Below are 25,847 nucleotides of genomic sequence, written 5' to 3'. Positions count from 1 at the left end.
TTAGTGGATAAAGTGAGGAGGAACTGGAGGAAACTCCTAGACTGGTTATAAAATTTCATTTAAATACCTATATAAGTTATAAAACCTATATTTCTTATAAAGAATTTTAACTCTAATAATAGTAAAATCATTAATATTCAAAGCATTTTATTTAGTTCATCTGAAGTATGGAATGCGTGTATAAGACGTATTCAATTTACATTTTAAATTATTTTTATTTTGGGAAGGCACTTATATTTTTGCAACATTTTAAGAAATATTGGCCATTTATATTATTCCTTGTAAGACATCAATTTTTCAAATAACATTCGAAAAACTATTGTTGCTATATCTACACTATATAACTATTTCTACACTATATTTTTTGTGTACGTCGTAAATTTTATTTTTCTGTATTGGTAGCTAAGTATATTGGAAAGTCCAAAGTAAGAAAACTTGGTTTCAGTTGATCTTGCGAAAACTAGCCCAACGAAAACCAATATTCCTTTAGAACCAGTAAGAAAAATAAAATAAAATAAACCAAAGAAACTATGGCATAGGCATCTGCTTCGTCAAAAAGATGAAAAAATCTTCAATGTTGGTTTGATGTTTTAAATTTAAAAAACTATTTGCTTGGTTAAATCTTTTTGAGCTTTAATTATTAATGAGATATTTAATACTTTACATTTAAATTAATTTTAACTTGATTTTAAAAAAACAATTTAAATCATTTTTAGTCTCTTTTTAGGTTTTTTAGAGATTTCTTCATATACGAATCTATTCGTCAGATAAAAGAAGTTTGACGTTTTTTTTATTTGATGTTTCAAACAAAATCTACGATTGCTAGATGCTTCAAATAGAATAAACAATAGTTTGATTAAACTTATCTGAATCTAGATTTTTAATTTTAAGTCAAATTAATATTAAACCGATTTCATTTTTATTTTTAATCAATTTCAATTTAAGTCTAAATCAATTTCGATCAGATTTTAATTCAATTTTAATTTTTTTAACATTTAACAGGATCATTTTCTTAGCATTCGTATGCAAAAATATATTTTTTGGAATAAGATTGATTTATAATAAGAAATTGAATTTTCTTATTAGCTAAAATTAATTTGATTTTCAGGACTATTATTATTATTTTCTACTGAGATGGTGATCTTATATTTTTAAAAATTTCACCTGATGCAAAGAATTGGCCACAAATTTTAACTTTTAAGCTAATAAATAACCGGATTTATAAGTTCTGTATTTATAAATACAAATAAACTCAAGAAGAAATGATCAAATGAGCAAGCGCATAACGCACAGGGTACCCATGACAACTCTCATATATATATATATATATATATATATATATATATATATATATATATATATATATATATATATATATATATATATATATATATATATATATATATATATATATATATATATATATATATATATATATATATTGTATATATATATATGTAATATATATTATTGTAATTTTGTATTATATTAATGGTGTGGCAATGTAGTTCATCGTCTTCATAAATATCTGACAGCAAATGTTCCAAAAATTATCTTCACTTTTGGATTTTTACCTTCATTTGTTTAAAATAAATAAAAAATAAACTTCAAATTTAACCCACAACAAGTATTTACCTTTAAACATTCTCTAGAACAATCTTTTTCTTTTCACTTTATCACTTTAATTTCCATACTTCTTTTCTTCCTAAAAATTGAATTTAAGACAAAAGCAAACTAAATAAGTCCTAAAGTGAACATACATACGATGTTCTACATACGATGTATATCTTATCAACCAAACACATACTTCGAGAGTAAAAATGCACTTTTTCTTCAGAATCTTAAGAACGAAATCTCACACAAGTCATGTTGCAAATTTTTAAAGGAACATTGACAGAAGAGTTTAATCTCTCAGATATCCAATAGCCTGTGATTTTCTCAATCTGAAAGAATTTATTGCAAAAAAAACATTTGATTATGTCAAATTTTGGCACTGAAGCTGATACAAGCAACATTGATAATGAAAGTATGTTGAAAACTGATTTTGAGATAAGTCCTCTTGAAGCATTGTTAGTTGCAAACAATTGGTTCAGTAAACAATTGGTTCCATAAGTAAATGGTAAGTACTGCAGAAGACCCACTATACATAGGTCAGTGAGAGATGGAATTTACTCAAACTTCGAAACTCCTTCTTCTTATTTATTATCCAGTCAGGAATTCTAATAATTGTACTGGAAAATCAAAAGAAATTTCGAAGATACATTTTTATTGGCCAAAAATTAGGAAAAAAGAGGAATGTCAAATCAAAAGAAATAAATTACTTTATTGCATTAACTTCAGAACAATAGCGAAATTTTAAAGAGATTGAAAGAACTGAAAAAAAAGTTTAAGCAGAAAGTATGCTGAAGAGAAATAAAAAACTTAAAAAGATAAAAGGAAAAAAAAAATTCTTAAGAAAAAAGTGATCAAGTAAACAAAAAAGTGATCTAATTATAATAATAATAACATCCTCAGATTTCACAATGGGAATTCCTGGAATTCCGTGCCTCGCTGTGCATGAAATTTTGGGCAGTGGCAAATCAAGTGTATTATATCTTGTTAAGAGTGACAATAAGAACAAATTGAGGATTTTCTAAAAAATCTTGATTGATGGGTGTCTTGCTTTATTAAAGAAATAGCATTACATATATAAGACTGCTAATTATTTAGAAATAGTGGTGGATAAAAATCTACTAATTTGAATTTTTTAAGCAAAAATTACGATTGATAAACTTCCACTTTAAAATATATATTTGCTGTCCGGAACAAGTTAGCATCTCTGCTTTCATACAATAAATTATAAAATAACGAAGATAGTCATTGCCAACGTTTACTCTCATTAACCCTTTCGTGCCGACTGTCTCAAGTACGTGACAGCATAAAACCATATCAATCAGGGTAAAAATATAAAACTGATAATCAATGTATTTCTTTAGCAGTTTATTTGTGGGAGGGGTTTAATTGTTTGATTTATTTAATTCACCAATACTTTGTTCAAAATAAAGTTATACTTTGAATTATTATTGATTATATATATGATTAAACAAAAAATAATTAAAGTAAAAGCAAAGTAAGTCTGTCAAATAAGCAACGACTACATTTAAGTTACCGTTTTTTATTTAATTACAACTTGATTCCGATTGTGTACGATACTTTTCTGAATCACCCGTCCCCAAGGGATTAACCTCTTGGGGACGGGTGATTCAGAAAAGCATTCATACAAAATCAGAATCAGGATGCAATTAAATAAAAAATGGTAACTTAAATGTAGTCGTTGCTAAATTGACAGACTTACTTTGCTTTTACTTTAATTACTGTTAGTTTAATCATATATATAATCAATGTTAGTTCAAAGCATAACTAAATAGTTTTATTTTGAACAAAGTAATGGTGAATATCAAACAATAATTATAAATCAAACAATTATAACTCCACCCACAAATAAACTGCTAAAGAATTACTTTGATTACCAGTTTTATCTTTTTACCCTGGTTGATACGGCTTTATTCTGGCACGTATTTGTGACAGTCGGTGCGAAAGGATTAAAGAAGTTTTAAACTTCCGAAGGGAAAATGGGTCGTTATCATAAAAAAAAATTCATGACGAGGTAACGACTTTAAATGCTGCATTATTTTACCGTGGGCCAATTAAATTTTAAAAAGGTGGTAACGAAAATAATCAAATGTCAATAATTTAATTTTCTGCGTAAGCACCACTAAAATTGTTTTCCAAAGATTAAATGCATGAAAATTTCGCATTCCTTCCATTATACATTTTCTTAGTGGAATTATAATTTCAATTATAAGCAAACGATTTACATTGTACTTGAAGAGGCTTTAAATGACAACCATGAGAGCAATAAATATTAATATATATGCTTAATTTTTTTAAATATAGTGGCAATCAAAATCACATTAAAATTGCATTTATAAAAAAAAAATAGTATCTATTTACTACCACTTTAAATATAAAAATAACATTTTACGCTAAATGCGTAAAAGTTGGCAGGTACGATTTCAGTTTCTATTCTAAATTGCATACCTGCCAACTTTTACGCATTTGGCGTAAAATTTTATTTTCATATTTATAGTGGTAGTAAATATATACTATTTTCTCTTTTATAAACTTAATTTTTAAATGATTTTGATCACCACTATTCTTAAAAGAATTAAGCACATATATTTATAAACGTTACTATCATGGCTGTCAGCTTAATTTTTTTCAAATACAACTTATTTTTTTGCTTAAAATTGAAATTTTAATTCCATTTTAATACCACTGGGAAAAAGAATAATGGAAGGGATTAAAAGTTGGCAGGTATGAAATTGGTGGTATATTAAATTAATAAATATCTTCTAGCAATGAAACTAATTTAAAACCACTACTAAAATTTTTCAAAACCCGCGGGAACCATGAAAAAGTTTACTGCAAAAATTCGATATGAACTTTTAAGTCCTTTTTCTGCAGTGGTTGGAAAAATGTTTTTACTTTATTCTAGTTTAATTTAAAACATTTTTCATGGATTAAAAATTTATTTTTGAAATATTGCTCAGTTATTTATAAAATTTAACACCGTTTTTATGAAAATTGCGTACGGATTTACAAAATTCCTAACATTTCTGTTGAACATGAACGGTTATGAATTTAGTTAATAAACTCCATTTTTTGTTGATAATTCAAATTCACTAAAACATCAAAATTTCAATACTTTTATGAGTAAAAACTTCAATGAGCTAAAATAATGACCCCTAATTCAATTTGTTATACATTATTTAAGAATTGTTAATCCCCATTGTGCCGTTTCTTATTCACGGGACTCATGTATGAGTGCGCTGTTAATTTACATTGTAGGGAAAATTGGGAAATGATGCTATTCGAGAAATGAAGATTATGGACGCCGTTGTGACAGAAACTTTGAGAATGCATCCTCCTGCTTCAATGTAAGTGGTCTCATTAACCTTTTCGGGACGGGCAAGTCATAAAAGTATTCGTACGGAAGCAGAATCCGGATTGTAAAAAGTAATCAAAAGTTTTGGATATAGCTTGATTTGACAGACTTATTTCTGCCTTCACTTTAAATTAGTATTATTACCCCGCCCACAAATAAACTACTACAGAAATAGTTTGGTTACCAGTTTTATCTTTTTTACCCTGATTATCAACACCCTGAGAATGCATATATGACTAACCAATATCGAAGACGTTAAATATTATTATAGCAGACCAGTAATTTTAAAATCATTTTAAAAACCTCGCAACTGAAATGTTGGCTATTATCTTAATATATTTCACCAAAATATATTACCAACGGTATATATTAAACCACATTAGGTGTATTCAGTCACTGGCCAAATTATTAGACGCACTATAAGATTCTATGTAAAATCACAATTATCAAATGACACTATACAGCATTATTGTTTTTACGCGACTGAAACCGGTTTGCACTTACTTATGTTCGCGTATCAATTGGTTAATATTGTAATGCAATACGTTAAAAATAAATACAAATAGGAAGTACACTGGTTATCATAAATTAAGGAAAAATCACAAAAATAGCGATAACTCTTTCAAAAGTAAGCCAAACCGTGCAAAATTTGCATATGTTGTCCACTAAGAGTAGCTGAGTAAAATTGCAATATGCAAATTAGTGGCGCTGCACTCGGCTTACGTCATCTGCCTGGAGCATAAAAGTCCAAGTTTGAGAGAAAGCACACAAATTTTACTGTGATTGCGACATTGAAAATCTGAGATAGCCAATTCGTAATAATGACCTCTAGGCATCATTTGCCTGAAGAACTACGATGGAGAGCCATCGGGAGACTAGAGGCAGGGCAGAGTCAATCAGAAGTGGCCAGATGGCTAAATGTGAGTCCATCTGTGGTTCATAGACTTTGGAGGCAATTTCAAACCACAGATTCGGCATCTAGGAGGTTCAGTCAAGGACGGCCAACTGTTACGACCAGTGCCGATGACCGATATTTGACATTAAGTGCACGCAGGAATAGAACCGCTACTCCGACACATCTTAGATCCTCTCTTGCTGCAGCCACCGGAAGGTTGGTGTCAACGTCAACTGTGCGCAGAAGGCTCCACGAAGGATGTCTGTATGCGAGACGACCAGCCATTTGCGTGCCGCTCACATCACGCCATAGGAGAGACCGTTTGCAGTGGGCCCGACAACATGTCCACTGGACGTCAGATCAATGGAGGCCTGTTCTCTTTACGGATGAGTCCAGGTTTAGTCTAGAAAGTGACAGTAGACGTTATTTGATATGGAGAGAACCTGGGACCCGTTATCATCCATCAAACATCCGTGAAAGAGATGCATACGGAAGAGGCAGTGTCTGTGTTTGGGGAGGCATATCCTTAGGAGGGCGCACATACCTCCATGTCTTTCCAAGGGGAACCGTGAATGCTCAGGTTTATCGAGACAACATCCTTGATGCTTATGTGCGCCCATATGCCGGGGCAATTGGTGATTGCTTCCTGTTACAGGACGATAATGCAAGACCACACAGAGCTCGCATTGTTGATGATTATCTTCAACAGGAAACAATTACTCGCATGGAGTGGCCAGCTCGATCCCCGGACTTGAATCCTATCGAGCACGTTTGGGATGCTCTAGGGAGGCGTGTATCTGCCGTCAATCCGCCCCCTCAGACCCTTGCCACGCTTGCAACTGCTTTACAAGAGCAATGGCTCTCACTTCCTATTGAACTGATAGACCGCATAATTGAAAGCATCACACATCGCTGTTTGTGCTGTATTGCTTCTAGAGGCAATCATATTCCATATTAAAGGTACTTTTTCTATTGCAAACCGATACTTTCAATTTGTTTATTTTATACATGTGCTAATTTCTATACTACTATTAATGTCTGATAATTTCTTTTTATGTTGTTTAATACCTTACTATGTGTTGTATATTGTGGGTAAGTTTCATAAAATTCCATGTGTAATTTCTTGAGTTATCGCGATTTTTGTGAATTTTCCTTAATTTATGATAACCAGTGTATATACAAAATCTCCTGAATAAAAACCCATTACTTGTATGTTTAAATATAAAAGTATTGCATATAAATTCGTGCAAAACACGCAATTACTAAAAAACTACAGTGCGTCTAATAATTTGGTCTAATTATTATAATAAACAAAAATATAATATTTAATGTAATAATTATTCCATATTTATATAATATATCGTTCAAATTTATACATTCATCTAATTTATATTATATATCGTCCAATTTAATCAATTGAGTCGCTCAGAAGCCAATGCGGTTAAGTCCAAAATTCAAAAATTGAGAAAATTAATGTTTTTTGATACATTAGTTTTTAAAATTCTTGGTTTATTAATTTAATTAGAAAAGTGTATAAAGTCTTTTTTCGAGGTGTAAACTCTGCAAAAAAACAAGATATGTACAGGATGTGTAAATAAAAACGTAAGTATTTATTGAAATAATGACAGCATCTTAAAAATTTTAGGACTTATACCTTTTGGCAGCTGAAAAAGATAAGAAATATATATAGTCTACTAGTATAAACAAACTCTTGTTTTTCACAATCATCACTAGATACAGTGACTAATAGAAAATAAACTGTTGGATTATTTAAAAATTGTTTTTTACTTTAAAACTAGAGTGGCACTTTTCTTTTTTTTTGGGAAATGAAAATAAAATAAATAAATAAAAAAAAACTAAAAATACCACATTTTAAAAAAATACTACGAAAAATACCATACCCCTTTTTTTGGTGAAATAATACTACCGTAGTATTAAAAATACTACGTCTGGCAACCCTGATTACTATGAATTTCTTGTTTTTCAGTGTTACCAACAAATATCGAAAGAAGAAGAATAATTTAATTTTTATTTCAAAGTTTATGTAAAAAAATACTGATAAAAGGTGGACTTATTCACAATGGCTTCTGAAATTATTATACAATATATTCAGACGCTATTAAAAAAAGGGCTGTCTAACCTAGAAAAAAGTAACCAACGAGTAAATCCTTTAATAACTAAGAAGATTATTATTTATTTCATCAAAATTTCCAAAAATCAGAAAATATCAAAAAATGGACTTAACCGCATTAGCTTCTGAGCGGCTCAATTGATACACGAACGTAAGCAAGCGAAAACCGGCTTCTGTTGCGTAAAAATAATAAAGCTGAATAGTATCTCCTGATAAATAAGATTTTACACAAAATCTTATAGTGCGTCTTATAATTTGGCCAGGGATTGTATTAAGGCTCCTATTAACCCGTTTTGTCCCGACTTTATATGTTGAAATGATACAAGAAGTGGTTTTATGGAAAAGGTGGTATAATATATTATCGAAATTAATTGGTTTTTCTACTGTTAGGGCATTCAAAAAGTCATTGATAGATCAAAAAGTACTTGCTCCTTTTAATTCTAGATCTAGTCAGAAATAACTAAATTATTGTGGTATCTGAGAATCTATTAATTCACCCAGATAAATAAAAATTCTGAAAAAAGTTTCCCACCACAATGAATGTCTTTGAAAATAGGAACTGTCCTAAATATATGACGCTGGGCGTTAACCGGTTAAGCCATGATATATACCTTAATATATTAGCAACCGCCTTTGGCGGCTAGCTTGGTCGAATTTGAAAACAATCTTTAACAATATATAAACTTTAATGGCAACCAAGCCTAACTTACAACACAACTGAGGTTAATTGAATATTCTAATTCTTCTACCCGTTTTCCAATTCTAACTCTTAAATTAGTTTTAATACGTTCACGCCTGGAAAAGTGAAAATACTGGTAGAAGAACTATTTCAATATTAGATAATATTCGGGAGGAGTTAATCTATTCTCAACAATAACAATTTACTGTAAGGAAATTTAACACGGCGAAGAAGCAATTGAATGTAAAAATTGCATCCGTTAAAAACAATTGGTAGTTATGGATTTTTATTATTCCCGGAAAACAATTAAAAAATGAAATTTATTTGTTACCAGTTTTTACTCCGGTGCGCTGCCAAGATGAGACAATCTAGCGTGACCCACCGGTGGGTCACCCCGGCGTGAACGTGTTAAATTCGTGTTTGATATTACTTTTGTCAATGTACGCAGACTTTTTTTGACTAACTGCATATATTTGCACTATGTATATAACTCAACATAAAAGACTTAAGGCATTCAAACTGAGGTTTATCTATGATAATCTATACGCTCAAATCAAATTAATGCTTTATTTGTACTAACAACGCGTTCTCACTAAAGAGTGTCCTCATATATATGTAAAGAAACATAAACAATTATACGATTTCAGAGCAGGTAGCAATCGGATTAAATGCCGAGTCAAGTTCTATGCCTTGAAGATTGAAGCTGATTAAGAATAAACTCTCATAATGTACTCATTTCATCTACCAGGTGAAGCTTTCACTGGCGGATGTATCATCTTAATTGAGGAATTTATTTCTAGCCACACAATAATATTCAGAAGATTAAAATATATATTAATTATAATTAATATTTTGATGCGGTAGATAAACAAATTTCGTTTTCTAATAAAGTAAATTTCAACAAAAAACATATAAATAAAGGAATGATAACCATTTCGTTTTCAATATAATTCTAAGTATGCATCAATCGACTCTATCATCTAACCATTATCAATACATTTGTGAGAAAATAATATTACTGAAAACAAAACTTTTCCAAAGCATACTAAGCACTTAAAGGTGAAATGAAATTTTTTCTGAAATGTAAGTAAGGTAAGTTATAATACTTAATTTCATTTTGGGTTTAATAATTATGATTTGCAATGATTTACAAAATTGCAACAATTTAAAAAATATATAGGAGCTGATAATCATGCAATTAAAATTAGTTAGACAAATTGACTCTAAAGAACTTTATTTGAAAATATTTAAGGAGGTAACTGTTTACATTGCAACTTTGAAAAATGTGAATTGTTAAAGAACTCTTCTTCTACGTGAATCTTCTCATCATCGAATCATTTTTATCAAACTTATTTATTATAATAGTTTTTAACTTATCTAAATTTGTGCTTATTTTACCATGTTTTGTTTTTAAATTTAAATATAATTTCATTGGTGTTTTTTTTATAAAAGTATTGAATGCCACATTGCTTTTGAATTATAGTTCAAACTTATATATTATTAGAGTTTTAAACTTATCTAAATTTGTGCTTATTTTACCATGTTTTTTTTTAAATTTAAATTTAAAGATAATTTCGCTGTTTTGTATAAAAGAATGAAATGGCAACTTGATTTTGAATTAGAGTTTAAAGGCAAAGTGGCGTATCATACTCTCATATTCAAACTCTTTTCATTCAACTATTCATACTCTTGTGGAAGAAACGAGAATTAATGTTTCTTCTGCAACTTATACAGTATTTTGAGGCAATTATTAGGTCAACAATAAGGTTATATTCACGAAAACAAGAGCGTCATTTTACAGAATTTTGGAAAAAAATTAACTCAATGGTAATGTTGTAGCTTAAAGAGACAGAGCATATATAGCGGAAAAAATCATATGCATATAAAAAAAAACTATCCAACAAAGCTAAGCAGTGCATCTGATATATACATATTGAAGGGTATGAATTTTCTTTCAGTTATTTATATCGGCACATTTTGCATCCTTTTAAAATAGGGGGCATTCCTTCACGCCCAGAATGTTCCGTTGAACCAGATACTTTTCAATTTAACAGGACCATAAAAATTACATTGGGAAACAAATTTATTGTTGCATTCATATACAAGTATCTTACCTGATTCGGGGTCCCATTTCACTAGGAATTGTACTTCCCGCGATTGCCTGTTTGTCATTAGGCATTCCATTGAATGCTTGGTAGTAGTGCATAAAATATCATTTGGAACTAATATCATAATAATAATTTGGAACCTTGTAGCTCAATTTTAGGCATTCTATATAAAGCTATAAAAATCCAGATTTCATACACTGGTAAAAAAAAGCATTCCTGCGAAAATATCAAGACCTGATGATTGAGGGTCCGCAATGTCTCCTTTGTGGTCAACTGTCATTGTGAAAAGCCGCCAGTGAGAATTGAATCTCATTTCTTCGAAATGTCCGCAAACCACTGATCCCTCACGGCTTCATATATATGTGCATTATATATGGTACTCAAAAGATTTAAGGCATTCAAACTGTGGTTTATCTATGATATTCTACACACATAAATCAAATTAGTATTTAATTTGTACTAAAAACGCGATCTCACTAAAAAGTGTCGTCATACCTAAACAATTAACCTAAGTAAAGAAACCTAAACAATGAATACGAATTCGGAACAACTAGCATTTAGATTATAAACCGAGTCAAGTTCTAAGCCTTATGTCATGTGCATCATAGCTTTTGAAATATATCCACCAATGTAACAGCAACAAAACAATTTATTAATCTTTAAAACAAATAAACAAAACAATTATGATCATATTATAAGGGTACTCAGCTGCCAAAATACAGAATTATTCTCTTATCGAGGAAAGACCACCCTACGCGCCGGCTCCTCTTCTCTTAATTCTATAATTGGGTTAGTGATTAACTCGCCCTCTAGTGGTGAGCCAATCACTACACCTTAAATATTGCAGCTGATTAAGAATAAACTCTAATGATGTACTCATTACATCTACAAGCTACAGTTATCGCTGGTGGATGTATTATATAAATCAAAAATAGTTAACATTATAGCATCACAACTTGGAAGATGAAAATATACATCAATTATAATTTATATTTTATTGCGATAGACAAACAAATTTCGTTTTCCTTTTCTATAATCTGAAGTAAATTTCTACAAAAACAGATATAAATAAAAGAATTGTAACCATTTTCTTATCAATATGGTCTAAGTATATATCAATAATATCTTTCTAAGTATATATCAATAAACTTTATCAGCTAACCATTATCAATACATTTGTGAGAGAATAGTAATATTAATGAAAACAAAACTTTTCCAGAACATACTAAGCACTTATAGCTAAAGCCAGCGATTCTCAACCTGTAGGGCGCGCCCCCCTAGGGGGGCGCGAGCACATCAGAGGGGTGGCGCGAGAATATTCAGGAGAAAATATTATTTAAAAAAAAATTGATTAACTGGATGAAAGGAAAGCACACATATACTTAGAAAACAAAATACATTTTGACATATTTAATAACTTATTAAAGTGAAACAACTTATTAAATCAAAATTTAAGGTGTGGAGCGAAGGGTGGCTTGGTCTAAAGGATTTTTTTATAATTTTCTGATTAAGTCTGTGTATCTGAATTTTTTCTGTAACATCTTACACTTATCTCAAATATATATCACGTATAATTTTAATTGTAAAATAAAATTTCATTTATTTTACAGTACAATTTTAAAATTTTAGCTTCTGCACCTAAGTTCGCACAGGTTCCAAAGGTGAGCCATGTTTTGAAATCACTTTTTCACTTACTCAAATTATCTTTAGAAAAAACACTTGGGCAGGCAAACTTCTTTTAAAAAGGCACTTTAAGTGTCTTGCTGGTAGGAACAAGTTTCCCGACTTTAAAAAAGATATTTGTTTTCAGAGTGTACAATTTGTTTATTGATTTTACTTTGATAGTTCTTGTGTGAAGTCACTAGCGATTCTTTTGAGTTCACTCATTAGAATTAATCAAGAATTATTGAATTAATTTTTTCAGAAGGATTAGCCAACAAGTAAGAGCTAAATAACCATACTAGAGTTAACTAACTAAACCCCTAACTAATCTAAAAATACCCAAATTTGCAAGAAAGTACCAGAATCGACCACAAAAACACTCTTAACTACCACAAAAATAAAAAAAATACCTGAAAAATGACTTTAAAATGCAAACAAAATATCGCAAAGTCTACTAAAGTGCAGAGAACGTCAAAATATTATAAAAATTTAAAAAATACCAAAGTTCCACATTTGCTTAAAATGAAATAAATCAATTGGCATTTAATTCAAGCATTCCTTTCTGAGAAATAATATGCTACGTAATGATTTATAATTAACTCTTTTATAGATTTCACGTTTGCTTCCGAAGGTGGCCCGAGTGTCGCGCCACTTGGGAACATACATAAGGTCTCTCTTACCATTTGCACGACATAAAACTATTAATCTGATAGATTAATTCGAATTAAAGTAATGCGGTTAAAGGAAAAGAAATAAACTTTCAGAAAACATATTATAACTCAAAGTTCTAAGAATTTAAACACATTATCTTCTCACCTGGAAATTAGAATGACAACTGCAAATAATTAAATCACTTCATACAATGGAGGCCATTCAAGGAAATATCTTCCAATTCAGCCTCGTGCACCTCAGATACAAGATTTAGAAGGGACATCTTATGATTCAAAATAAATTTCATTTTACTTTGGGGGGGGGGCTACGTTAGGAGCACTGGCCACCTTTGGCTTACCCACCTTACTTAATCAAACATACTAAATTTTTAAAAAAAAATTATAATTTTTAGTGACTCCTCCTGCAGAGCAAAGTTTTTTGAGGTGAGGCTTAATATTAGAAATAGCCACTGTCAGTCCTGTTTCTATATTTAGCCGTGATCTATATTTTGTCATCAAAGAAGCCACAGCAGAAAATCCAGTTTCACAAAGTTAGTATATTGAAAACGGTAATAGAATGCAAAATGCCCTTTGTTTCAGTGCAGAAAAATCCTCCTCCTGCCAAAATTCAAATAGTGATTTATTACTAAATTGCATTTCAGTTTCGCCACTTGTCTTGAAGTCTATGAAGTTTTCTTCCTCATCAATTGAGAGTCCTTCGGGAGTCTTATGAAATGGAATCCTAATCCACTCGTAACTTGCTAGCAGTTTGTATTTAGAAGGAAAATACTTTTTAAAATTCTTTGCCAGCATGGCTAAATGATTCTCAATGGTTACAAACGTAACTTTCATATATTCTTCTTCAGCCTTATAAGTTTTAGTTCAATTATCCGCATTTGCAAACAGTGTTAGGTTTTTTTGCTTTAAATTTCTGCCCCACAATTCTAATTTTCTGCAAAAAGCATTAACTTCATCACTCGTATCCAACATATGTGTATTTGCTCCTTGGAGTTTAAGATTCAAGTTATTTAATTTCTCGAATATGACGACCAAGTTGACCGAGTATTGTTTATTTCATCACAAATAAACAATAGTGTAAATTCCCGGTTTCCGGTCTGTTATCTTCTAAGAAAATGACGATTTCTTCTCTTAATTCATGAGCACGTTGCAAAAATTTCTCACGTGATAAACATCTTGCCTCACATTTAAATAGTAACTCTGACTGTACTGAACCCATGTCATTGCAAAGAGCAGAAAAGATTCTCGATCTCAGGGTTCTCATTTTTATATAATTTTAAATGGTTACAACCGCAGTTAATACAATATTTAAACCAGGACATATTTCTTTCGAACCCAAAGCTTCTCTGTGGATCATGCAATGTGTCCAGACGCATTGAGGCGATTTTTGTTTTACTAGTGCTTGTATACTTTCGAACCTTCCGGATATTGAACAAGCATATTCCGATACATATTCCAGTGCATATTCCAATGCAATTTTTGCATTCTGTGTTTGCATCATTCATAACATCATTTAAAATAGCAAATAATGCTAGCGCTGTTGTTTTTAGTTCTATTGATTTGCAGAAAAGTAGTTCTACTACTGACATATTATCACAAAATCAAACATAGGCAATGAAATGAGCATCTTTATTAATATCTCTTGCTTCAAAGTTTATTGAAAACATTTTGTCACGCAACATCGAGAAAAGCTGACACTACATTTTCAGCTGTATCACCAATTCGACGAGCAACAGTATCATTTGAAAGAGGTATGGACTGTAACTGTTTTGAAAAATTAACTCCAAACATAGTTTCTACAATCTCAATTGCTGCTGATTTTTTACTTTACTTTTGTTTTGGTAGTTAGTTAAAAATAATTTAAAGACAGAATTAAAAATACTCAATATACATTATTGTTGCATATATTTTACTGCAAGTGGGGACGCGATGAAAATTATGATTGAAAGCTGGGCCGCGAATACTGAAAGGTTGAGAAACGCTGGCTAAAGCAATAAAATTTTATGTTTTACAATATTTTTACATTGATAATTCAGAAACCACGCAAAAACATCAAAATTTAAACACTTTTATGAGTAAAAACTTCAATGAGCTGAAATAGTGACCCATAATTCGATTTCATAGATAGTTATAAATTATTTAAGAACTGTGCCGTTTCTCTTATTCAAAAGACTTAAATATGAATACGCTGTTAATCTACATTTTAGGGAAAATTGGGAAATGATGTTATTCGAGAAATGAAGATTATGGACGCCGTTGTGTCAGAAACTTGGAGAATGCATCCTCCTGCTTCAATGCAAGTAGTATCATTAACCTTTTCGGGACGGGCAAGTCATAAATGTATTCGTTCGGAATCTCAGAATCATGATAGTAAAAAATAGAAAATGGTAGCTTAAATTTGGGCATGGCTAATTTGACAGATTTATTTTTGATTTCACTTTAAATTTAACACATACAATATTTGAGTTTTGAAGGAATTTTTAATTCGAACTAAGTAGTAACCAGTTTGGCTACCAGTTTTATCTTATTTTTACCCTGATTATCCACACCCTGAGAATGCATGAAAGACTCGCCCGTCTAAAAGAGGTTAAATAATATCATAACTGCCAACTTTTACACATTTGGCGTAAAATGTTATTTCTATTTTTAAAGTGGCAGTAAAATCTTAATTTATGATCTTTTCAACCACCAATATTTTTTTGTAAAAAAATTAATAATGTGTATATTAATATGTGAAACTGCTCGTTGTACTCCGCATAAATTTTTCCAAAATGCAAAATTTGTAATCTGCCTAAAATTATAATTTAATTACCATTTTACTGTTTCTTGGGTAAATCCTTCTCGAAAGGATGAATCGTTGGCAGGTACGTGATGTTATACCAGACCTGTCAGCTACTAAACTGTATGCAAAATATTTTATACAGTGGTAGTTTTTAAAATCCAAAACTTTCAAAGTGATGGGTGATTTTACCAACATTTTATAATCTTCGACAAGGAAAAATTAGACCTATGTGGCCTTGTATATGAACTTTTAAATCATTTATATCTTGTGGTGTGAAAGATAAATTCAAATTATTAAAAAATAATATATTGCAATTAAAACGTAGCTAGAATAAATTATTACAAAGTGTAAAAAGTTGGAAGCCCTGCATTACTGTGTTACAACAACGACTTCACCTGACGCAGCTCAGCAATTTTGCTTCACGCGCAGATATTTTACGATTTGTTACACAAAGCCTTAAAAATTGGCCTTTAAACCTTATTACAGTTAAGGTTTAATACACTCTTTAATATATTAAACCTTAATATATATTAGCTTAACATATTTCACCTAAATATATTACCAACGGTATATATTAAACCGCATTAGGTACAGTCCCTGGCCAAAGAGTTTGGCAAGTGCGTTAAGCATTTTGCATTAAAAAATATACTGCAAAGGCACATTTCAAACTTACATTTATTTTAGAAATTCTTAATGCATTATTTGCAACATATGTAAATCGAAGTAAAAGATATAAGGCATTCGAACTTGGGGTTAATCCATGATATTCTAAACACACAAATCAAAGTAATGCTTTATTTGTATTAAAGACGCCTTTTCACGTAAAAGTGTACACCCACAATTTTAAAGAAACCTAAACTATTATCCGATTTCAGAACAGGGTAGAATTTGGACTACATGCCGGTGAGTCAAGTTCTATGCCTTGAATTTTATCGTTAACTAAGTATAAATTCTCATAAGGTACTCATTACATCTACCAGCTGAGGCTTTCACTGGCGGATGCATTATTTAAATTTGATGTAAGATTTGTTAAAAAATTAACCACATCGTGTGATTAAAATTTATATTCATTATAATTTATATTTTGAGGTGGTAGATAAAAAAATTATTTCTGTTCACAAAATGAAATCAAATGTGGAAAATGTTTTTGACAGATTTCGCTGACGGCCATTTTGGATAGCAAGTTGATTTCCCACGAGTTCTTAGTCATTTAGATCACTTTGACAATCGATATATTTAGATAACTTTTTATTCTTGATATGAATAGATTTCGATTAGAATGTTCAAGCATTAAATAAATTTGATTCTTATGATCTTAAAGATCTGTTTACTTTCTATTTGTTATAATTAAAATTTAGTTTTTTTTTATTGCTGGATTGTTTATCCCAAATAAGAGCATACATCGCGGTCTCAACATAGATTTATTAGATTATTATATTGCAAAACTAAATTTCAAATTTTTTGAAAAGACCATAAATTGTGACACCGCAGGTTTTAAAAAAAACTTGTACTTTTGAAAACTTAAGATAAGACTTAAACCTCAGGCCACGGTAGCTTATTTTTTGCAGCTACGCAACTTTATCTAAAATACAAAATATTTAATTTTCTTTTCATTCCAAATTGCGATCAAATTACCAGAAAGATCCACCTTAAAGATAAAATTTCAAGATGAGTTAGAAAAGGGCCTTTGACGGTCTCAGGCTCCCAGATAAATTTTAATGATAATGATGATGATCATCATCCTTATAATATGTTTTATATAGTTAAAACGTTTCTGCCCAACTTTATACGATATTATAATAAATAATTTTATATATAACCGATTTGTTCTTGCTTATGTTCGTGTATCATTTGGTATCATATTGTAATGCAATACGTTAAAAATAAATACAAATAGGAAGTATATACAAAATCACCTGAATAAAAACCCATTACTTGTATGTTTAAATATAAAAGTTAAAAATACTTGTGCAAAACATGCAATTATTAAAACACTACGGAGCATCTAATAATTTGGCTTAATTATTATATACAAATACAATACTTAATATAATAATTATTTCAAATTTATATAATATATAGTCTAAATTTATCGATTCATCGAATTTTTATTATATATCGTCTAATTTAATCAAATGATACACGAACGCTGGTTGCAAGTGCCAAACCAGAGTAAAAACAATAAAGCTGTATAGTATCACATGATAATTAAGATTTTACATGAAATCTTATAGTGCGTCTAATAATTTGTTTAGGGATTGTATTAAGGTTTATATTAAGCCTTAATATATACCTTAATATTTTAGCAACCGCCTTCGGTGCTCATATTTAGTAGAATTTCAAAACAATCTTCAACAATATATAAACTTTAATGATATCCAAGTCTAACATACAGCACAACTGAGGTTAATTGAATATTCTAATTTTTCAACCCGTTTTCCAATCCTAACTAGTAAATTAGCTTTAAACAATGCATTAGCAGAACATTTTCTCCGTTTAGCTGTTACCCGCGACTTTTCCCTCGCGAAAGTACTTAGATTTCAGTTTTAACAAGTTTCAAGCCATGACCGCAATATTACCGCAAGCGTTGGCGGCGCTCAACGTGTGAAACATGCAGGGATTGATCTTTAATTTTGACCATGCATCTTTGAATTAGCGATAGATTTTGCGATAAACAATATTACATTTTATCTAATAAAATATCTGATTCTAAATCTGGTAACCAGGCCTGAAGGCGAGACGGAAAAGAGGACATACTGGTAGAGGAACTATTTCAATAATAGAAACTTTTCGGGAGAAGTAAATCTATTCTTAACAATAAACAAATCATTGTTGTTGATTTTTTCTCGGGAAAGAAGTAATTCAATATATAAATTGTATCCGTGAAAAAAATTTGGTGGCTATGGATATTTTATTATTTCCGAAAAAAAGTTGAAAACGAAATTTATTTTCTACCAGTTTTTACTGTTTTCCCGTCTTTATATGTAGGTAATTTTTGGCCTGTTGGTAACACTGTTATTACAGAGATGCCAACTGCTTCGGACACGCCAAAATAATTACTTAATCGGTAGATAACAACAGAGAAAATTTTGCTAATAGATGACTATTTTTGTTTGCTTTTTAAGAGGTATTGAAATACATTATACTAGATAGAGGAGAATTTTATAAGCTTACGAATTATTTACAAATAGTGGTGAATAAAAATCTATTAAATTGAATTTATTAAACCAAGAATCAGAATTGATAAACTACCACTTTAAAATATATATTTGCCGTCCGGAGCAAGTTGGCATCTCTGTTATTATCAAAATAAATCCATAATTTATATATTTTGATAACTTTTGATTAAACTGAAAGTTTTGTCTCTTTGCAAATGTCTGTTTTAAGTTATCTGTGAATTGTGAAAAATTTATATTCAAACATTCCATTTAGACTTAATTTATTTTTTCTTTATTTATTTATTTAGGACAGGTTGAGTAGCAGCTGCAGATTACAAATTAGGAGACGCTGGGATAGTGCTGACAAAGGGTATGAATATACTTCTTCCACTTTACGCAATGCATTATGACGCTGAATATTTTCCAGATCCTGAAATATTTATTCCCGATAGGTAAAACATGGATCATAAGTTTTCTTGGCTTCGAATGCTATGCTATGCTATGAAAATGTAAATAATCGGAATTATGGTAACCGTTCGTGGAACAGTTAATTATTTAGGTTGCAAATTTCAGTCCGGAAACGAACTCACACAGTGTATTCTTATTGAAGAAGTAAATTCATGAAGTTAGGTATTAAGTAGTGCTATTTAGCTATGCTTTTTTCCAGAACTCTTTTTCTTTGCTTTTCTTTTCGCTCCTTTGGGGCTTCTTTAGTTCGTTCTAGAGAAAATTATTCTTTTTGGAAAACATTTCGCAAGTTACTTGTATCTGTGGTGAAAATGTGTAGTTGTTGCACATCGTTTAAGTAAATTCCATGGAAATTGAACACTGTTCAATGAAAATTTATTTTTGTCAAAAGGTAGTAGATTTCACACTCTTACGTTCCATTCCGTATGATTTGAAAAAATTGCGCCAGAAGTGCGCATGCTTCAATTCCAGTAAAATACAGTTGTGTCCGGGAAAAAGTAACAAACTTACGTAAATGAAAAAGAGATTTTTTAAAAATTCCTTAATTAAATCACGCTATCGTTGTGGAATATTATCTTAACTCCGACCACGCATCCAAAACAAACATTTACAATGGAACTTGGATATTATGGAAGTAAAACTTCTTCCAACTAAATCGTATAATTAAAGTAAATATATTCTCTAATTTCAAATAACCAAAAATATGTAGTTTCTCAAGGACCTATTATAGTTCGACGACCAAAACGTTAAACAGAAACATATAATGTTTTTAAAAAATTAAATCACCCGATTGTTGTAACAAAAGATTCATTTCAGCATTTTGTAATAACGGATCCTTCATTATCATTTTGTGCTCGCGTTTTTTTCTTATCTATTGGTAACACGGACATTATGTTAAATTGAAGTTAGATTTAAATAAATTTAAAAAAAGAACAATTTTTAACAGGAATGGGCAGAGTGCTTGTAGCTTTGTAAAGTCAAGCCAACACTACGGAACGGCTAGTAAGATTTCAAAAAAAGAGTTCTTCAAATCTTACGTATGGAAGCTTACGGAATATAACGTAAATTTTCAAAGTCTGCCTAATGTCTTCAATACCTGTTGTAAAAGAGCAAAGCGGTTTTCCAATTTGAAATCAGCATAACAAACGACTTTATAAAAGGTAAACGCCATTGCTGATATCTTTATCTTATTTATCAGTGTAAGCTTCTTATAATGTCACTTGCATCCTTTCAGAACACGATTATCGAATTCCATTTCACTTGTTTCCATATTCATGGATTCATCTCCACTAAAGCATCCTCAGTACGCTTATTTAAAATTCGGTGAAGGACCAAGAAACTGTTTGGGGATGAGATTCGCGTTGATGGAGATCAAATTATGTAGGCAAAAATATTGCATCATTTCAGAATCAAAACTCATTCAACAACAAAAGTAAAAAATCTCTGAATTTACTAATTGATTTTTATAGATCATAAAAGTAGTATTAAATTCAGTGACTTCTTTTTACAGGTACCATTGGAGTACTGGAAATTCACATCTTTTCCCAGTGCAAAGTAATTACCTCTTAGTTTAGAAAAAAACTATAATTCACCACAGCAAAAAATTTCTAAAAATGCATTGGAAGTTATGTGACGCAATGTTTCTTTATGTTATACAATGCAGTATTTTGAAAGGTAACGTATTTCAAAAGTTCCCTTTATCACAAAATTTCAAAGAACGCTGCAGCCTTCTTTAGCTCTTTCATTTGAAAATTTTTCGCAGTGGTAGCAACTAAAATTTTGCACAGTGGAAAATTTTATGTTTACATAGTATTTGACGTGATTAGCGGCACACATAAGAAGCCAGGGCTTGGAAATTGTTTATTTTAAAAACAACACTGTAAATCAAGGATTACTTTTATTGTAGAAATTCTTTATAAGGAAATAAATATTTCATTTTCTTGGAAACGTATTTCATATTCTTTTGAATTGTATACTTATAAATGGATCATAAATTAGCGCAGAGAACAGAGCTGCTAACAACAGCACTTTCATTTGGAGATTTTTATAGTTGTAGCGAAACAGCCTATTTGGAAGTCTTAGACAATTATAATATTTGAAGTAACAGTATTATAAGATTAAGATGTAGTCAGAAACATAAAAAAAAATTTCCTTAAGAGATTGCCACGAGCGTTAAACATTTTGCATTTGAAAAAAAAAGGCTGCAAGGGCACATTTCAAAATTACCTTTACTCTAGAAATTCTTGATGCCTGATTTGCAACCCAAAATAAAAGATATAAGGCATTCTAACTAGGGGTTAATCCATGATATTCTACACACACCAATCAAAGAAATGCTTTATTTGTATCAAAGACCAGTTCTCTCAGAAAAGTGTACACCTACAATTTTAAAGAAACCTAAACAATTATACAATTTCAGAGCAGTTAGCATTTGGATTATATGCCGACTATTCAAGTTCTATACGATGATTCTCATAATGTAGTCATTGCATCTACCAACTATTGTTTTTCACTGGCGAATGTATTTTATGATTTTTTGTCAAGTGGTAAATCGCTATTTTAAAAACATTAAAAAGTATAATAATTATTATTAATATTTTGTTGTGGTAGATAAGAAATGTCATTTCTCCCTTTTAATGCTTTAACGTGAGCGTATTGATCGACGTACCTGACTTGTGGCACTAGCCTATTCATCTGAGATTAAATTGCCAAATTCAATGGGTGAATGCGGTCGAATAACTTATATACAGAACAGTTAAATGTGCGATATATACAAAAAAAATGATTTGAATAATAATTGGAAAGATACATGTGCGATTACAAGAAGTCTGATTAACAGAAAAAATAAGCTATTTAGATGGTCGAAAAAATAAATATGTACAAATTTACAACGGCATGAGTAAAAACAAAACCGAAAAACTAGTATACAGAACAGAATGTTATAGAGTATTTAACTATATGGTAATGATGAAGCTTAAAGACGCAGAGCATATATATCAGAAAAAAGCACGTGCTTACATATTTACACTTATAAAGAAACTGTCCAACAAACCTAAATGGTACATCTGATACATACATATTGAAGGGTACAAATTCTTTCTCACATATTATGCTTATTAAATTGGGCTCATTCCTTCGTTGCCAGAATTTTCCGTTGAAACTAATACTTTTCAATTTTACTGAACCATTTTAATTACATTGGAAACAAATTTATTGTTGCATTGACATACAAGTACTTGATCTTACCTAATTCGGGGTTCCATTTCACTAAGAATTGTACTTCCCGCGTTTGTCGGTTTGTCATTAGGCATTCCCTTTAATGCTTGGTACTAGTACATAAAATATCAATTTGAACTAGTATCAGAATAATCATTTTGAACTTCGTTGGTCAATTTTAGGCTAATAAATAAATCGGTATACATATTTCTAAATAAAGCTATAAAATCCAGATTTCATGTAGTGATAAAAAAAGCATTCCTGCAAAAATATCAGTACATGGAGGTTGAGGGTCCCAAATGACTCCTTTGTGGTCAACTGTCATTGCGAAAAGCCGTCGCTCATAATTGAACCGCATATCTTCGCAATCTCAGCAAACCACTGATCCCTCACAGCTTCATATATATTTGCTATATAAATGTTACTCAAAATAAAAGGTTTAAGGCATTCAAACTGTGTTTTATCTATGATAATCTACACTCTGAAATCAAATTAATGCTTTATTTGTTCTAAAAACGCGTTCTCAGTAAAGAGAGTGTCCTCATACAATTGTAACGAAACCTAATCAATTTTAAAATTTCAGAGCTGTTAGCATTTGGATTATATCCCGAGTCATGTTTCATGCGCTGAATAAAATTAATCTCTCATTATGAACTCATTGCATCAGCCAGCTGAAATTTTAACTGGCGGATGTATTATTTAATTCTACGAATTATGTTACAACGTTTGGTGCAGCTCAGAAGAATAAAATGTACATTAATTATAATTAAAATTTTTCTGTGGTAGATAAACAAATTTCGTTTTCCTTCTCTATAATCTAAAGTAAATTCTGTAAAAAGCTTATAAATAAAAGAATGGTAACCATTTCGTTATCAATATATTTGTAAGTATATATCAATCAACTATATCAGCTAATAATAATTATGAATACATTGGTGAGAGAATAATAATATTAGTGAAAACAAAAACTTTTCAGAGCATACTAAGTACTTGTTAGGTAAAACGATAAAATTTTATGTGATTTGCAATTATTTTGCAGTGAAAAATCAGAGACAGCGTAAAAGCATCAGAAAATGAACATTTTCCTTACTATTAAAAACTATTGATAACTCCATAGCATGAATTTCTATCTTGTGTGAGTGTTTTACTTTATTTTATTTTATGACCGCCGTTGAAAAGTCAACCCAATTTTTGGGTTTACGACTACTAATGTTTAACAACGTAGCCTTGTAATTTTGAACCAATTCAGAAGACAAGGAAACTCCTGGATCGGTACCCCCAGAGGTATTGATTTGTTATGGGAACATGGAGGACTTTGAGACTCGACAGATTTAACGTGCATCAGTCACCATTTACTACACGGGGAGTCTTCGACCGGCGGGGACCGAACCCACGAATTCTTGGACATGGGCCCGGCACCCCACTGACCAGGCTATCCCGGCCTAGCAGCGACAATTTAATTTTACATAGATTAACTAGCAGTGTTACATTACAGACTCAAATAATGGACATCGACAATAACAGTACAATATAAAATAGCTAGTCACGTCACAGGTATTTTTTTTATTTATTTATTTATTTATTATTATTATTTCTTTATTTTTTTTACATTTAACATAACTGGCCATCACGGGTAGCTGAAAAGCTCCAAACTCACTATCTGTCCCCAGGGACTGGGAGCAGGGTCAGTGGTGTGGCTTGTGTGGTGATCAATCACGTTGGCTGCTATTGTGAGCCAGTCCGTGGTTGCTTGTGTGATACGTATGTTTTGTTTATGTTGTGTTGTGTGTTTTACCTATTTTTATTCTGAGTAGTAGTTGAGACAGTGTTTTGGTGGATCGTGATATAGATTAGTGTATTATTGTGTATGTGTTCTTCGACAGTTAAGCCATCTCTTGTTTGTGTGGATCGAGCTTGTGGGCTTTTTTATTTATTATTATTATTATTATTATTAGCCTCACGGACAACAGCTTGTGTTGACTGACTGCCTGCCAAATGTTTGCTGGTCAGGGATGGGGCCAGAGTGTGTTTTTATGCAGCAGCAATAGTTTGCCTGTAGCCCTGACACCTTATGATTGTATTTGCTGCCAGTAGTTTTACAAAGTTATTATTAGGTTTATGATATATTGTCTGTGATGTTCCTGGTTATGACTAGAAAATTTATTAGTTTTTGCCTAATATGCTTGTTTTTGAAACTGTCTGTAAATATCGTTCTGCCTTGTTCATTGGGTTTCTTGAGGTGGTACGATTCAGTTAGTGGGCAGTCATGCAGGTAGTGACTTGGGGTACCTGTGTCATCGCATGGGCATGTGTCTGTGTTTATTCGCTGCATCCTGTGTAAGAATGAGGGGAAGAAGCCATGTCCTGTAAGGAATTGTATTGCTGCTGGATGGCCTATGAGTCGGTCTGTGTCTACTTTAGGATAATATGATTTTGTTGTATAGCCTTTTTCATTTTCGTCCCAGTATGCTTGCCAAAGTTCTTGTGTGATGTTTTTAAGTTTATTTCTTAGGCTCGATGGTGGAAGCAGAACACCGCTGGGAAACCCGTGACCTGCTGCTGCGTCTTTAGCCGCTAAATCCGCTGCTTCATTGCCTATGTTACCTGTGTGCGCTGCCACCCAGTGTATTTGTGTGTTGCATTTTCTGACTAGGTGTTCTAATTGTCTTTGTGTTGTTGCCACGTGTGGGTCTTTTTGTTTCGTTTTTCTAATAGCGTGTATACTAGCCAGACTGTCTGTGAAAATTGTTGCATCTTTGCAGCTGTGTGTCTCTAACCAATTGATGGCTTCTTTGATGGCTAAAACCTCTGCTTGAAACACTGTGTTTTCTTGTTTTAACGTAAATTTGTATGTATCTGTATGTTGGTTGTTGTGGTAAACACAGAATGCAGCTCCCACGCCATTGTCTGTTTTGGAGCCATCGGTGTAGATTTGTACCGTCGTTGTTTTGCTAGTACTAGTACTTGTTGGTAGGTTAGTGTATTTATGGCTAGTCTTATGGGCCGGGTGGACCATATGTGTTTTTATCTTTTGTTGATAATCACCCGCTTTTATGTAATATTGTGTGTTTTTTTATTGAATCTAAGTGTGTT

General features: G+C 31.2%; 1 protein-coding gene across 1 annotated transcript in view; it reads left to right on the top strand.

The window, feature by feature from the left end:
- LOC147808590 (uncharacterized) overlaps positions 1 to 24,802 on the top strand; it is a 46,641-nt gene extending 21,839 nt beyond the window's left edge. The window contains exons 4-5 of the mRNA XM_087162628.1: positions 15,338 to 15,430; positions 24,710 to 24,802. Coding sequence (XP_087018754.1) covers positions 15,338 to 15,430; positions 24,710 to 24,802 — 186 coding nt within the window. The remainder of the gene's footprint in view (positions 1 to 15,337; positions 15,431 to 24,709) is intronic.
- The last annotated feature ends 1,045 nt before the right edge of the window (positions 24,803 to 25,847 follow it).

This window comes from Parasteatoda tepidariorum, chromosome 5 (assembly GCF_982258835.1).
Source record: "Parasteatoda tepidariorum strain Cologne lab strain chromosome 5, Ptep-v5.0, whole genome shotgun sequence".
Classification (NCBI taxonomy): Eukaryota; Metazoa; Arthropoda; class Arachnida; order Araneae; family Theridiidae; genus Parasteatoda; species Parasteatoda tepidariorum.
Note: the sequence above shows the minus strand (reverse complement) of the source record. Positions and strands in the feature narration are given on the sequence as shown.